This window comes from Mchenga conophoros, linkage group LG12 (assembly GCF_057382185.1).
Source record: "Mchenga conophoros isolate Kocher_MC1m ecotype Shallow Benthic linkage group LG12, M_conophoros_male_GT1.1, whole genome shotgun sequence".
In the NCBI taxonomy this organism is placed as follows: Eukaryota; Metazoa; Chordata; class Actinopteri; order Cichliformes; family Cichlidae; genus Mchenga; species Mchenga conophoros.
In genome coordinates this window covers 39252345-39268528 of record NC_140537.1, presented here as the reverse complement: position 1 = coordinate 39268528, position 16184 = coordinate 39252345, and the positions used below count along the sequence as shown (strand labels likewise).

The 16184-nt window shown below is 46.9% G+C and overlaps 2 protein-coding genes across 4 annotated transcripts; one reads left to right on the top strand and one right to left on the bottom strand.

The window, feature by feature from the left end:
- Positions 1 to 314: 314 nt before the first annotated feature.
- Positions 315 to 4488, top strand: endog (endonuclease G). Its single transcript, XM_085295800.1, has 6 exons — positions 315 to 520; positions 3007 to 3200; positions 3518 to 3659; positions 3741 to 3850; positions 3926 to 4007; positions 4087 to 4488. Exons 1-6 carry the CDS (start codon positions 353 to 355, stop codon positions 4285 to 4287), a joined length of 897 nt encoding a protein of 298 aa, XP_085151926.1. The 5' UTR covers positions 315 to 352; the 3' UTR covers positions 4288 to 4488.
- On the bottom strand, positions 4419 to 14995 carry LOC146563371 (uncharacterized). 3 transcript variants are annotated; one of them, XM_085295797.1, is made up of 11 exons: positions 14829 to 14995; positions 12105 to 13169; positions 11758 to 11882; positions 11494 to 11679; positions 6561 to 6639; positions 6349 to 6473; positions 5845 to 6034; positions 5664 to 5753; positions 5461 to 5526; positions 5294 to 5379; positions 4419 to 4723 (listed from the first exon to the last, which is right to left on the bottom strand). In XM_085295797.1, exons 2-11 carry the CDS (start codon positions 13106 to 13108, stop codon positions 4560 to 4562), a joined length of 2115 nt encoding a protein of 704 aa, XP_085151923.1. In that variant the 5' UTR covers positions 13109 to 13169; positions 14829 to 14995; the 3' UTR covers positions 4419 to 4559. The 3 variants fall into 3 exon arrangements, with proteins under 3 accessions (XP_085151923.1, XP_085151922.1, XP_085151924.1); XM_085295796.1 differs by lacking the exon at positions 14829 to 14995 and adding an exon at positions 13480 to 14771; XM_085295798.1 differs by lacking the exon at positions 14829 to 14995 and adding an exon at positions 13500 to 14769.
- Positions 14996 to 16184: the final 1189 nt, after the last annotated feature.

The following is a 16184-nucleotide window of genomic DNA, read 5'->3' as shown; positions in this document are numbered from 1 at the left end:
TAAACGGTAACAGAATACAGTTACTCATATTTTGTATTTTAAATAGGTAACGGTGGTTCATGTACTCTGTTACTTTCCAACACTGACTGTGGGACGCAATGAAATTAAAATTGAGGGTGTGTCAACAAAAAGGTGTGTAATAAATAATATTTAATTTGCATTTGATTTATGTTTAAAGAATGGCAAACAATCACATAATTTAGGACTTTGTTGTACATATTTGGCACAAAAATCACTGAAAGTGAAATATGTGGACACGAAATGTTGCTGCACACACACAGACAGGTAGACGCTTATTAAATACATTCCTGTGACGTCATCACAGCGCGTCACCAGCAGCTGACCCGGCAGCATGTGGCGGACCGGGGCGACCTTGGTGTTCGGAGCGGGACTCGGAGCGGCGGCGAGCCGTCTGTTGAGCGCCGGAGGCTGGCGTGAGGAGGGGGGAGCCGGCCTGATGAGCCGGGTTCCGGTCATCCCGGTACCGGGAGTCCCGACGGTGCAGGCATCAGAGCTGCAGGTGAGTGTGCGTGAGGTCATAGACTTCCGGCATTTGCTTGTGTGTGCTCCAAAAGTGTCTTCTATCTAGTTTTCCTAACATTGTTTCCTTGACCCGATGAGGAAAACAAGTTAGGAGACGCTTAACGTCTCTGCTTAACGACGTGACGCCGGATCTCCGAAGTGTTAAAAACTACAACTTGCAGGAGACTGACTACAAAGCGCGCATCTCACTTTAGCTGTTTGTGAGACCCACAGCAGACCGGCTCTCCTTCAGCCTCCTCTCATTTATCGGAGCTGCTGTTTTCACAGCGAACACTCGAGCCTGAGCTCACACTGGAGCCGCTGAGTCTCTCTGCTGGTTCTCACTGACAGACCCTGCTGCTGTATGTCGGTAACAGCCAGTGGCGGTTCTAGCCTGTATTGCGGCCTGGGCGAACACTCCCTCTGGCATCTCTGTTTTGGACAGTACTATCCTCTATGCTGTTGTTGTATACAGAGGCAGCAGGTTGAGTGAACCACTGAACCACAAGCCCAGTAATGTTGTGAGGAGGATGGAGCTGAACTCCGTTAGGGTGGTGTCTGAGAGGCAGATGTTGTCCAAGATAAGGACAATCATGGATAATACCTCCCACCTACTCCATGACATGCTGGCTAGTGACAGGAGCACACTCAGAGACTGAGATTACCCACAATGCACCACTGAACGACACAGGAATCATTCCTGCCTGTGGCCATCTCCCTGTACAACTCCTCCACCTAACACACTGTGAACACTGCAACAGCTACAGCCTTTTTACACACGCTCTTTTCTACTCTGGAATATTCTTGTCAATTTTCTTGATATTTATTTATCATCACCTCTGTTAATCCTTGATATTTAGAATTGAGTGATCTGTATATATTAGTGCTGTTTCTTAAACGTGTAAAATCTGTAACATAATGTATTGTTTGGAGTTTAGTCTGTTACTGTTAATATTTTTACCATTTCTTCTTGGAGCAACTGTAATCCACATAATTTCCTTAGGGATTAATAAAGTATTCTGATTCTGATTGTTTCAGGATGACCTGCCATTATCCAATCACACATCTGCTTACCTGGATCTGTTGCTTGTTTCTCTTCTTTTCTCTATTTTCTAAACTGAGCACCCGATGGCTTTGAACTTTTCTTGTCCATCTTACATTGGTTTTAATTTTGCTCTTCAGTATGAACACAAATCCCCCAACTCAAGGGTCACCACAACATAACCTAGACCTACACCTTAGTTCACAGATTTACTTTGTCGAGGGTTTATTTCTGGGATTTCACACAACCCAGGATTCAAATCATGAATACATGATGGGCTTGGATTTACAACATGCTGAATGAAATGTGCTCTATTTGGAAGCAGCCGGCCCCTCCCCTTTCAAAGGGTCGTGTGTGAGACTTTAAATCGTCAAGCTTAATTATAAATTTGTTATTGATCCTTTACTCCGAGTCCTAAAGTGTAAATTTATTTTCTAACTCTTCTTATATTTATTGTTTGTTTACTTGCACTGCTGTAACTGCAGCCTCGTCGTCTCGTCTCTATATGCTGGACTGTCTGTAGCGGAGATGACAATAAAGTTTACTTTGACTTCAGCACCGCGCAGGCGCACCGAGGGCTCTCGCGCTCACTTTTCGTGTATAGAATTATGAAGAAACATCGGTGCAAATTATAAGTTTGTATCATGATGTCTGGTGTTTTTGTGTTTGTTGCTTTGTTTTATTTTGCGAGTTGGTTATTAGACGCTGCTCCAGCCAGCCAGAGACTCCGCCGCAAGCAGCAGGCGCACCTCGCAAACGGAGGGCGCTCTTACTCCCAGCAAATAGGTGATAGAAAACCGATCGGTGCCTCTGCCATTCCCAATATGCGCTGGCTGATGTCGGGGCAGCATGAGTACGAGCAACTTTATTTTTTCTTTTTTGCCGATGCCCGTGATGCCGCCGCGGGCAACCGCCCATATCAAAAACCGCTACTGCTGACAGCACATCCTCCTGTGACTGTCACGTCACAATCATTTGGCTCACTGGGTAAAAAAAATGAAATCCATGGTATGTTCTTCTATCTGGCTGCTGTGGAACTCGTTTCCTCCGCCCTGCGACTGCATTTCCTCCATCATCACTGATCCTAGCTGACCTGAAGCAAACATGAAGCTGTAACATAACAAAGGACATCAATGATCACTGGGCTCATACGGCATGCTTCATGCAGCAACTCAACAGGAAGTAGTTTTTATTCACTCAGGCTCCAGCTGTGACTTTAACAGCTGCTCATAAAACTAGGAATGTATCAAAATGCAGTTAGAAGGAACACTTACACCATCTGCTGCACGCTGTTCATGTCGATGCTGCAGCAGCTCCTTCAGGTGTGTGAGTCCATAAAAACACTGAGGAAGAAGACTTCCATATACTCTGGATTATTGATCAATTAGTGGGAGGAGTCTCTGTGTTCCCGATTGGCTGATTGAGTGTGTCTCTGTGTCTAGGTGAGTCCAGGTAGCTCAGGAGCTGTGATGAAGTATGGCTTCCCCTCACTGGGCAACATCAAGACCAGAGAATCCTACGTCACCTCCTACGACCCCCGCACGCGTACTGCAGCCTGGGTAATAGAGCGGCTAAACCCCGCCTCCCTGAGCGGACTGTCAGACAGGAAGTACTGCGAGTTCAAAGAGGATGACAGGTGCGACAGGAACAGGGCAGGTAAAGTTCATGTTCACATCAGTGTTCTCCCACCGGGCTGTCAAACACAGGGCACGTGGGCCAGAACCGGCCCTCATGAGGTGCGAGCTGGACTCGCCTTTCTGCAGCTCTTATTGAGATGCTGTAAAAATCCAACTGTGCGAGCAGAGCTGCAGATAAACACCGTGACCCCAACTTTCCTTGCTTGAAAATTGTGGTCCGTGCAGGTTAACGAGGCGACAGGTGAAGGACGTTCTTCTCTACCTGTGAAGTTGTTTGAATTCTTAACGTGTAACATCTGTTTACATTCATTGGCAGCGTTCATGTTTTCCACCGAGCGACCAATGCCGACTACAAGGGGAGCGGGTTCGACAGGGGCCACCTGGCCGCAGCAGCCAACCACAAGTGGAGCCAGAAAGCCATGGACGACACGTTCTACCTGAGCAACGTGGCTCCACAGGTGAGACTTTTTACCTGGACAGGCTCATCCAGAGTATTGATTACCTGATTGATTCTATGGATCTCTGGTGTTTGTGAGCAGAACCCTCACCTGAACCAGAACACCTGGAACAACCTGGAGAAACTCTGCCGCTCCCTCACCAAACGCTACCTCAACGTCTACGTCTGCACTGGCCCGCTCTACCTGCCCAGGTAACCTGCTGCCCATCCTTCTGTGATGACTGAGGGGAGGGGCTTGGGAATGACATTGTCAGGTGCGTGTTTCAGGCAAGAGGCTGACGGGAAACTCTACGTTCGATATCAAGTGATAGGACGAAACCACGTCGCCGTGCCGACACACTTCTTTAAGGTGAGGGCCACCCACCGGATGGTGTCAGCACTCCTGCCCGTCAGCTGGCGATAAGTTCTCCTGTCCCATGTGCCCTCAGGTGCTGATCCTGGAGCAAGCGGACGGCAAGGGGGTGGAGCTCCGTTCGTACGTGTTACCAAACGAACCTATCAGCGAGCAGGTTCCTCTGGAGCGTTTCCTGGTTCCCATAGAAACCATCGAGCGCATGTCAGGACTCCTGTTTGTGCCAAACATCATGAAGAGGACCGCCGGCGGCGTACGGGCCATCGCTGACAGATGAGCTGCATTACCCACAATCCTCTGCTTCAGACTTCCTTTAATCACAGATCAATAACGTTCGAACGTTTATGAACTTAATTATTTGTGAACTATCAGTGTGAGCATTGCTTCTGATCGAACAAACACACAACATACCAAAACAATTTTATTTAATGTTACAAAGCATCTGCACCTTCAAAATAAAAGTCTTTTTTTAACCCACTCCCTGTCCCGATTTCAAAGTGTTTTTATAAAGTCTGTCCATGGGGACACCACATGTTGATTGGCTGCAGGTCAGCTGTTGTCCAGCTCCACGTCGTCACTGAGCTCTGAGAAGATGTCAGAGAGCTGATAAAGTCTCTCCTTCTCCTCCTCTTCCTGCGCCTCCTGGGGCTCACACTTCTTCAGTCTCTCCTCCAGGACAGGGACGGCTCTGCTCTGTAGGAAGTCGATGATCTCTGAGAGACAGGCGATTACAGATTACTGCAGGCTCACCTGAACACGACACTTAAACCTGAATTACTCTGAACAACTGAACCTGAGAGCTTGCATGTAGCATCCAGGTGCTCAATGAAAACTGGGAAATCTGAGGGGTGTACTAAATGCAAGGACCACACATCCAGGCTTTGTTTGAGCCCCAGTCTGAGTAACGCCCGGGGTGCTCATCGCCTGTCTGTCCGCTCAGTTTGAGCTGCACTACAGCGCAGCTGCTCCTGACCAGGTGAGCAGTTTAGTTACCATTGTGATCGAACAGGTAAGAAGACTTCAGAGGGGTCGGGCTGTCTCAGGTGTGCTCCGGTTGGAGGTTTCTTCGATGCTCGACATGACACGACTTGTTTGTGTGGTTTGGTTTTGGAGAACAGATTCGGCGTGTCCTCGTGTTTGTGTGGTCGGAAACACACTGCACACAAACAGCTGAGGTCATGTGACCCGACACTCGGGTCACATGATCAAAGCTACACTCTGGTTTAATCTGACAGTGCGACACAAACAGGAAGTGGAACACACACCAAGCTCGAGCTGCTCACCTGCGTACGACAAACTCGTCCAGTTTGGAACTCTGGAAACCTTCAACCTGTAAAACATCTTCTGCACACACATCGGCGTCACAGTCCTGAAACACACACACAGGTGTGACACCACAATACTGCCTGTAGTACAGTCTATTGTGTACTTAATACTAGTTTGACCTCACCCGATGAGTCCAGCCACCTCGTCCCAGTCGATGTCCGCTGCGTCGTCCACATGCATGTTATAGAGCCTGAACACACACACACACACACACACACACACACACACACACACACACACACACAGTGATGTCCATCATGACCGGAGGTTTGTCCTGCATTCTCATTGGCTGATCAGCGAATGCTCTGATGGGTTCGCGTCACTCACGTGTTGATGAGGTGGATTTTTGCGGCGTACCCCTCGGCACCTCGGTTGAACACTCCCTTTGAGGACAGCTTAGACTTCAGCAGGTAGAACCTGGAAAACACCAACACCTGAGTTATACCCGAGGATCCGCTGCTGGCGTGGAATGTACCGGTCTGGTTCACGTGAGCAGAGGAGCACCGACCACTTGAGACGACACTGGATCCAGGACCGGGTCTCCACCTGCTCGCTGATCCTCTTCCAGGGCAGGTTGTTGCACAGCTGGTTTCGGCTCAGACCTGCAGGGCTCTGCTGGACCAGCATCTCCAGGTGAGCCCTGACAGCCTGCCAAAGGCGCAACTCTTCCTCTGCAGTCCAGGTACCGCGACCCTGAGCTGGGTGTGAGCGCACAGACAGGAGAGCATTTTCACGGCTGAGCAGAGAAATCTGTTCTACAGATCAATAACCGATCAATAACCTGCTCCGTCTCAGGTCACAATGAGCAGCTGGAACAAATCTGCAGAATTCTGACTCGGCGCCACGACAGCAACCAGATCAGCCCAACAAATGAACTTTCAAAATAAGCATGGGGGTCGTTTACTTTAAAAAATTAAAACAAGTCACTAAAGATATCTGACCAAGTCGTCTAAGTACAGTCTGTGATTGACCACAGTGGAGTTCAGAGGTTAGGGGTCACAGGGAAGCTCACCAATGGTGTTGAAGCGTTTCTCCAGCGAGTAGATGCTGCGGTCCATCTTCTCTGAGATTCTCTTCCAGTCGTTGCCGTGGAGCTTCTGCAACTTTGTGAGAGAGCATAGCTCATCCTCAGAAAACCTGAATGAACACACCCAAATTGTGTCAGGTGACCGTCAGGTTAACGAGTCAAACATAAACCCATGAACATGCAACGTGACCTCTGACCTTCCCATGTTATTCCTCTCATCAAAAATCTTCTTGGCTCTGACGTAAACCTGATCACATGTCCGAGGAATCCCCTCAGCTGCAGACAGACAAGAAGATCAAAGGTCATACTGGGATCACTGATTTTAAAATCACAGCAAGACTTAATTATGGAGTTCCACAGGGTTCAGTGCTAGGACCAATTCTGTTTACATTATACATGCTTCCCTTAGGCAGCATCATTAGAAGACATAGCATACATTTACACTGCTATGCAGATGACACCCAGCTCTATCTGTCCATGAAGCCAGATAACACACACCAATGAGTTAAACTGCAGGAATGTCTTAAAGACATAAAGACCTGGATGGCCGCTAACTTTCTGCTTCTTAATTCAGATCAAACTGAGGTTATTGTACTCGGCCCTGAAAAGCTTAGAAATATGGTATCTAAGCAGATTCTTACTCTGGATGGCATTACCTTGGCCTCCAGTAACTCTGTGAGGAACCTTGGAGTCATTTTTGACCAGGACATGTCCTTCAACGCACATATTAAACAAATATGTAAGACTGCTTTCTTCCATTTGTGCAACATCTCTAAAGTTAGAAATATCCTGTCTCAGAGTGAAGCTGAAAAACTAGTTCATGCATTTATTACTTCCAGGCTGGACGACTGTAATTCATTATTATCAGGAAGTCCTAAAAACTCCCTGAAAAGCCTTCAGCTGATCCAAAATGCTGCAGCAAGAGTCCTGACAGGGACTAGAAAGAGAGAGCAGATTTCTCCTGTTTTGGCTTCCTGTTAAATCCAGAATTCAACATCCTGCTCCTCACATACAAGGTCTTAAATAATCAGGCCCCATCTTATCTTAATGACCTTGTAGTACCATATCACCCTATTAGAGCACTTCGCTCTCGCTCTGCAGGCCTACTTGTTGTTCCTAGAGTATTTAAAAGTAGAATGGGAGGCAGAGCCTTCAGTTTTCAGGCCCCTCTTCTGTGGAACCAGCTTCCAGTTTGGATTCAGGAGACAGACACTATCTCTACTTTCAAGATTAGGCTTCAAACTTTCCTTTTTGCTAAAGCATATAGTTAGGGCTGGACCAGGTGACCCTGAATCCTCCCTTAGTTATTGTTAAGAGATATATTCTAAAACACTTCTTCAGCTGAGAATCAGAGAGGAGAAACACACAGTTTTCTTGCTAGGAAGGGCAGTCACCAGAGTGCACGCACAAGAGTGAGGATCAGAGACTCGCAGCTCTGAGACTGCCCTGGTCTTTATTTATACTTTAGTGGGCGTTTGTTCCTTACATTGGAATGTGGAGGTGTGTATGTATGTTTGTGTGTCAGAGTGTGACCCCACAAACGACTTCCCTTAACCTGCTGGTCTGGAAAATCTGGAAACAGTTCATCTATATGTAAAAAAGGGCACTTAGACTAAGACTGACATAGCTACGTTAATCCTACCGTAAAACAATAAGAGAAGGTACGACCTCTCCCATGCTCCCAGGATGTGGATGTGAATGCCAGAGCACTCTGGAATGCACGCAAAGCTTTTGCAGACTATTAAGGATCGCACATCCTATCACTACCATATGTAAACTTATATTATTAAAAGATTATACTGACTACTAAATACAATTTTCTATTGACAGTTATGCTGCAATAGACGTAGGCTGCCGGGGATTCCCATGATGCACTGGGTGATTCCTTTCCAGTCACCTTTCTCACTCACTATGTGTTAATAGACCTCTCTGCATTGAATCATATCTGTTATTAACCTCTAGTTGTGTTCAAATTCATGGGCTGCATCCTCCTGAGGACCCGGCCTTCGCGGTCTACGTGGGCCGGGTCCTCAGAAGGTCGGGCAGGCTGGAAGTAAACGGCTGTGAAATGGGACGGTCCAGCCTTCAGATTAGCGTCACCGCTGTCTCGTGGAGTTTAATAAACTCGGCCATCTGCTCCTTGCTGTCTAAAATATAACAGGACACTGGAGGAAACTCCAGTGTATTTGTGTGTGTGTGTATATATATATATATATATATATTAGGGGTGCAACGATATTCGTATCGATATTGAACCGTTCGATACAGTGCTTTCGGTTCGGTACGCATATGTATCGAACAATACAACATTTGTAATTTATTTTATCAACTTTCCTTCTGACGATGCTGTCTGTGTTGAGCGCTCAGTGAATCTGTGTTCGACTACTCCGCCTAGGCTGCACTGTCGAGCGCAGATCCACTGAGCGCTCAACACAGACAGCATCGTCAGAAGGAAGAGCGCAGGGCACCTCCCCCACCCTCATTCAGATCTGGCGTTTGGAACTATTTTGGTTTTCATGTGACGTATGACCCTGAAGGTAAGCGCGTCATGGACTAAAGTAAAACAGTATGTTGGATGTGCCACGCAATGCTCAATTACATGGGTGGGAGCTAGTGTGCTAGCGCAGTTAGCTCGTTAACGTGTTGGCCGTCTAGCCCCATGCACGGGGCGATCGGCGGTAGCTCGTTAACGGAGATTTGCCGTGTTGTGGTGTTAAGGTCATTTCAACGAGATTAACCTGAAAGCACTAGTGGGAACACAACGAATATGACTGCACATTTACACCGACATCATCCTAGTGCAAAGACAAATACAACAAGCATGCTACTAACTTTAGCCGAGTCATTTAGACAGCTGTTAGCACATGATTCTCCTTATGCTGCTGAGAATATAGCCCAGAAGAAGCGGATAGTATAGCTTTTATTTTGGAAAGAGACATTTCTCTGTAATAAACTCTCTTTTCCAAAGATGCATGATTCCTCAATCAGATACAGGGCTTGCAATATCGCTAGCCCGACGTCCCGGAGCTAGCGATTTTTTCAGTCGGGCTACCAAAATCTATCTCTGCCCTGCCCGTCGGGCTATTGTAGGAAAAATATATGTCAATGCTTTTGCATTCTTTCAGAAATGTAGCTGGGTAATTATGTCATTGGCATCGGTGAGCCACTGTCAATATGTGACATATTGAAATCGCGTTTGAATTTGCGCTTGTTTTTTGCTTTCACTTTGCAATCGTGCGAACTGTGTATAGAGAGCGACAGCACTGATCTGTGAGTGATGATAATTTGTGCACCAATTCCTCTGACATCGTCTTATTAATCGTTAGCTTACTATGCAAACATGACAAGTGAAATCTCCCGCAGCTTAAACATGTGAGAGGTTGATCGCGCAGAGAATCGCTGAGCTTATGTGAGTGCGTGTGTAAAAGCAGCAGGATTTATATTTGACTACGATGACCTGGATTAGAGCTGGGCGATATGAGATTTTTTCATATCACGATATGTTTTTTTAATTTCAGGCGATAACGATATCTATCACGATATCAGCCAAATAACTATATTTGTAAGATTTAAATGTGCCGTTGCTCACAAGTAAAATGTGAAATAATCAGCAGCTTGTTTTTATTTAAATATTTATTTCCCATAATAAGTTCAACAGGGTAGATGTACTTAAGGAACATGAGACTTTTTCAGATAAATAAAGGCAAATATTGCAAACTACACAAAAGGCAGCCGCTAAAGCGTTTAAGTTTCAAAACAGACTAAACTGTCAATTCCACTTAGAAACAAAATATTAATTCTAAAAATAAATCTTAGTTTGTTTTACAGAAGATCAGACAAAACTGACTAACTTTTGTCAATATCAAATAAACTGAGAACTAAAAGGAAATTCTCAATCTCTCCTTGTTGTATAGCTGAGCTTTTCAAACAGTTTTAACAGTTACTTTAGTCTGACAAAAGCCGAATGAAGAATTAGCGCTTCCAGTCAGAGACTGAGGCTACGTCCACACGTACACGGGTATTTTTGAAAACGGAGATTTTCCGTTTTCGTTTTAAAAAAATAATCCCGTCCACACATAAAGGCAGAAATGAAGGAAAACGCTGCTATGAACATGCCAAAGCAGCAGGTGGCGCTAGATTCCTAACCGTGCAGAAATGTTGGCCAATCAGAAGTCTAGAAGCCTCGGTGGGAAAAAGTAAACAAAGCTGGGGCATAGAAGCAGAACCGAGTCGTATGTGTGGAGGGACAGTAACTGTGTGTATATGTAAGCATTTAAACACTGCAGAGAGTAGAATTAACAGTAACAGTATTGTAGAAATTCATTTCACCGAAACAATAACGCGGCGCACAGTGTGACGCATGCACCAGTTTATTGTATTTCCAGACTTGCTTTCGGCACATTTACAGTGCACGCTACTCTGTTTTTTGTCAGACTTGAAATAGCCGAAATACCTTCACACTACGGAGCTTCTATGGCTCTTCCGTTCGACAATCTCTCCGGCATTGCAACCATCATCTGTTTTCTCTTCGGTCACGCTCGGTTGATTTTTCTAGTCGGCACACTCATTTCCTCCATTACCCGCTGGCTGCTTCCCAAACAAACACACGTGCGGCTTGGCACTTGTGCTGTACGTAACAAGTCACGCGACGTGACGCTGCGGCTGTGATTGGTTCGGCTCTGCGCTGCTTAATTTGGATTGGCTGACCTTTTTTTTTTTTTTTTTTTTTAAGAGGACAAGAGCGGCGAGGTCTATCGCGATAGTTTAATTTCTCTATCGAGTAAAAGTTATATCGCGATACATATCGTTATCGTTCTATCACCCAGCTCTAACCTGGTTAGGGTTAAATTTAAAAACTGTACTTTTGAGTTAAAATATATATTTATAATTTTAATAAATGACAAATTAAAAAGGCATGAACATTTTTTTTGTATCGAAAAAATATCGAACCGTGACACCAAAGTATCGAACCGAACCGTGAATTTTGTGTATCGTTGCACCCCTAATATATATATATATATATATATATATATGAAGTTTATATGAAACGCGCCCTGAGGTGACTGTTGTTGCAATTAGGCACTGTATAAATAAAAGTGAACCCAACGTCGTTCTGCATTGGTTACGTACCGATGTTCTCCAGGAAGTGATGCTGTGCTTTCAGCCTCCTGATCTCCAGCTCCTGCTCTTTGAACCTGTGAGGAAACAGAAGCTGCTCCGCTGAGCTGATTCCCGTCAGAGCCAAGAAGTCGGCCACGTTCTGTTCGATTTGCTGGTTCTCAAGCTGAGAGTACCGCCCCCAGCGCAGAGACACACCTGGAGGAAGACAGGCATTCACAGGGTTAATGCGCAGTGCTCGTACCTTCCTGCTGGTGGCGTCTGCAGCAGCGTTACCTTTCTTTTTGAAGGCCTTGAAGCGTGCCAAGTCGTACCGCAGCAGCTTGTTGATCTGATCGGCAGATTTCTTCTTCACATGAGGAACAAATTCCTGAAGTTCCTCCAACAACTTATGGTCAAACCTGAAGCACATGACATCATCATCATCATCAGCTGACATCATCATAAAAGCAGAGACAACAAAGATGGACGCCGCATGAGGAGCTTTGCGTCCACGCTGCTTCCTGTCTGAGCGTGCGGAGCCGCAGGTGGTAAGGTGTCACGGCTCCCCAGCTTTGTTCAGTCTCTGATCTTTCTGTGTTGTGTTCACTGACGTCTCGTTAACATGAACTTTATGAACTCACTCTTCAGGATCAGCTGCCGCCTCCGTTCTCCTCTTCTTCTTCTCCTCCTCCCCGTGACCCCCCGCTGCACCTCTCTGCCTCTTTGCAGGATTTACATTCTTCGTTGCCTTCTCTCCATTACATGATGTCACTTCCTGCACACTTTCACTTCCCCTCTCCTCCTTCAACCTGTTCTTGACTGTTTGAACCGACACATGTGCATTTGCTGTTGCTGTGGCTACACTCGCCATGCGCGCCGCCTTCTTCTTTTGTTTAGTCTCGCTGTAAGGCTCCCTTTCCTGTGATGTCACTTCCTCTTTCTTTTTCTTCTTTCCTCCCTCGCTGCTCTTCTCCTCTTTTCTGCTCACCTGTCCATGAGGAGAACAGAACACCTCCTTCTCCTCCTTTCTCTTTTCTGGCTCTTTGTCCTCCTGTTTTTTCTTCCTTTTCTTCTCCCTGCTCACCTTTTCATCCCCAGTAGGAGGTGAGGGAGGAGCCAACAGTTCTTCCTCCTCCTCTTCTCTCCTCTTTTTTCTCTTTTTCTTCTTCTCCTTCCTGCTCAGCTGTTCACCCAGACCAGGAGACGAGGGACCCGGTTCCTCCTCTTTCTTCCTCTCTGCCTCGCTGGTTTCCTCCTGTTTGTCCCCCCTCTGCTCTTTCTCCTCCTTCTCCCCATTCACATGTGCATCTTCAGCAGAAGAAAAAGGAGAACTGAACACCTCCTCTTCCTCCGCTCTTCTCTTATTTTTCTTCTTCTTCTTCTTCTTCTTCTTCCCCTCGCTGGTTTCCTCCTCCTCCCCGTTCACCTGTCCATCTTCAGCAGGCGAGCTGAACACCTTCTCCTCCTCTCGTCTCTTCTTTTTCTTCTCCTTCCTGCTCACCCGTTCCTCTTCAGCGGGAGGACTGAACAGTTCCTCCTCCTCCTTCTCTCCTCTCTCAGGAGTGTCGATGTCGATGGGAGCAGGCGACTCCTCGCCCTCTGCGCGCCTCCTCTTCTTCTTCTCACAGGATGATGGAGGTGTCATGATGGGAGGAGCAACAGGAGGAGGCGATGGCTCGATGCTGCAGGTCAGTTTGTGACAGAAGCTGCAGAAGAAGAAGAGGAAGGTCAGGTCAGGTGTGGCCAATCAGGACAAATAAACAGGACACAGGTGTGAGCTGACCGCCTGGCACAGGCGAGGCTTCAGTGGGGGAGGTGTACCCGGCCACTTCACTTTACGCCCGCTGCCAGGGCGCAGGAAGCCGCTGCAGGATTCTCCTGAACAACGGGTATTGCCGCTCAGACAACACATTTTGAAACGGCTCTAACATCACCTGTGTGTCTCGGAGCGCCCCAGCCAACATTCATTATCAAAGTGTCCAAGCTCACATGTGACAGCGACCAGGTGTGCTTCACCTGTGATATGATCTCCTCACCGCAGGAAGAGACGCTCGTCTGTCTGGCTTCAGATCACGTGACTTCATTAGAGAGGGTGTGCGCACGTCGTCAGGCCGTAACAGCGATCAGAAACATTATCAATCAGCAGAAAACCCGATAACGAGTCAGAGCTTCACGTATCACCACCACGGAGCCCCCAAGGACGGCCCCCACCTGTGGCTTCCACCCGGCAAGACTCAATCAGCTCCAACCGACAGTCAGGACACATCTAGACCCCCTTCAGCTGGTTTAAAGTGGCGTCAGACAGGCGGATGTTGTCCGAGCTGGCCAGTCAGAGGAACGTGCTCAGTGAGAGACGGAGACTGCCCATAATGCACCACAGAACGACACAGCGTGCACACTGCAGCAGTTACAGCCTTTGGCACGTCGTCCACACCAAAGTGCAGCTCAGTGTGAGCGGTTCAATCTGTGACGTGTGTCGTCGATTCACACCAGGATTCAGGGTGCTTTTATTCAGCTGTGACATCACGTCCTCTGAGATTAACCACACAGCTCTCTATACTCCTCACTGTACTCCTTCACCTCTGCAACTCCCTCTATTCTTCCTCTGAATGCTTTCCTATACTTCCTCATTTCTCCATCAAGCCTCCTTGTCTCCTGTTCACTGTGCAGAGGAAACAACTTCTCAGCTGGTTCCCTCAGCACCCAACCTGTAGGTAACTCCTCCCACAACCAGGAGCCCCTCAGCATTCCTCCTCTTCCTCCTCGGGCATCTTCCAAAACCATCTGCTCTCCCTAACCTCTTTTCCTCGAGCCCAGTGAGAAAAAGAGAAGAGTGGCCTTCTGTTCAAAGGAGGAGGAGCAGGTAGGGTCAGATGACGTCACAGAGCACAAACACGTGATCTGTCCTGTGCTCACAGCTGTGACACGCGTGTACATGTTTACAACAGTCACACAAACTGCTGCGCTGTGGCTGTCGTGGTTGCGTGTAATCGGCTCACGGGTCAAACTCTGTTACAGCTAAGAAGCCACGGTATCGGCCGGTAGCTAGCGTTCTTCCTAAACTCCGTGTCCGGGGTCGCTCAGGTGTGACGACCCCAGCAGCGCGTGGAACACGATCAGCTGATCAGCTGCCGTCTACCTGAGAGGAGACTACGGCAGCGGGGTCAGGGGTCAACCCGCCTCAGACAAAAGACGAGCTCGAGCTGCATCGCGAATTCGCCGCTGAAACCAACCTGGCGCTCATATGTGACGTCACTAAAGAGCTCTTACTCTGTAAAAACCGAACCGGTCACACTGAGGGTTAGGGGTCAGGGCGAGTTCAATTTAACGCTAACCTTAAAGAAAGAAAACGGAAGTGCTCCTACCTGATCTGGTGTGATCGATCTTTCTCGCGCTCTTACAGCCGTTAAACTTTGATTCTCGCCGACTCGCGCTCTTTGGCGGATGCACGCGGACGGCGGAACTCGCGCTACTTGTTTACGTCCTGTGTTGCAGCCGCGCATGCGCAGTGATGGACATGCTCAGTGGAGGAAGTGAAGCGGTCCCTCTGAGTTTCCGGATTCGTTTGAGGGTTAATTTTTTCTATTGGTGCACGAAGAAGAGCTGATAGGAGCAGGCGCTCCGTAAAATACATGTGCGCTTCCATAAAAATAAAAATATATAAAAACTAAAATCAAACAAAAGCAAAGGGCACATTAGAGTTTACTAACTAAACCAGTGGTTTAGCAGTGTGGGTGTGATCAAGTTCCTTTGAATACATGTGAAACAGAGCTGGAGACTGATTTAGTCAGAGATTAAAAGTGTCAAAAGCGCCAAATGTGAATTTTTCATCTGATGAAATACATCCAGTAATATCCCCTAGGAGTAACACTGACCTCTGTCCATCCACTCCTTGTTATACTGTGATACAGCGAGTAAAATTATGATTACACAGCAGTTTCCAATGTATGAGGTAGAGATGGACCGATCCGATATTCATCCAGGCTGGAATATTGAGTTTGCAGCAGGCTGTGAGTAAGTTTATTTCAGCATGAAACACATTTGTTGTTTCAACTCTTGGAGCTGATCAAAGTCTTAAAATAAGCTGCAGAGAAAAAAACAACAACCAATGCACTTATGTTGTGATGAAGCTGTGCTGGAACAACCAGTTTATTTCAGAGTTACTAAAACAACGCATTTATCAAAACGTCTTTTAAAAAGCTCAAAGGACACAACAGTGTGTTTGTTTTAGTATTATTATTTTTATATTATTAGTCTTTGACGATAGCGTCGGCTGTCTCAGGCTGTCAGCAGCTGCGAGTTTCATGATCACGGTGTCCAGATCTACATCTTGTTAATAATTTTACCTCTTCACTACGTACGACTCTGGATACTGTAGCTCTGGTGAAAACTAAGGCCTAAATAATACTAAATAATCAGGCCCCATCTTATCTTAATGACCTTGTAGTACCATATCACCCTATTAGAGCACTTCGCTCTCGCTCTGCAGGCCTACTTGTTGTTCCTAGAGTATTTAAAAGTAGAATGGGAGGCAGAGCCTTCAGTTTTCAGGCCCCTCTTCTGTGGAACCAGCTTCCAGTTTGGATTCAGGAGACAGACACTATCTCTACTTTCAAGATTAGGCTTCAAACTTTCCTTTTTGCTAAAGCATATAGTTAGGGCTGGACCAGGTGACCCTGAATCCTCCCTTAGTTATGCTGCAATAGGTGTAGGCTGCTGGG

Coding starts and splice junctions, on each gene's coding strand:
- endog (XM_085295800.1), top strand. CDS start 353: ATGTGGCGGACCGGGGCGACCTTGGTGTTCGGAGCGGGACTCGGAGCG. Junction 3,201..3,517: donor GAGTTCAAAGAGGATGACAG/GTGCGACAGGAA, acceptor ATTCATTGGCAG/CGTTCATGTTTTCCACCGAG. Junction 4,008..4,086: donor TGCCGACACACTTCTTTAAG/GTGAGGGCCACC, acceptor ATGTGCCCTCAG/GTGCTGATCCTGGAGCAAGC.
- LOC146563371 (XM_085295796.1), bottom strand. CDS start 13,547: ATGAAGTCACGTGATCTGAAGCCAGACAGACGAGCGTCTCTTCCTGCG. Junction 11,883..12,104: donor GCGGCAGCTGATCCTGAAGA/GTGAGTTCATAA, acceptor CATGTGCTTCAG/GTTTGACCATAAGTTGTTGG. Junction 4,724..5,293: donor GACGAGTTTGTCGTACGCAG/GTGAGCAGCTCG, acceptor CCTGTCTCTCAG/AGATCATCGACTTCCTACAG.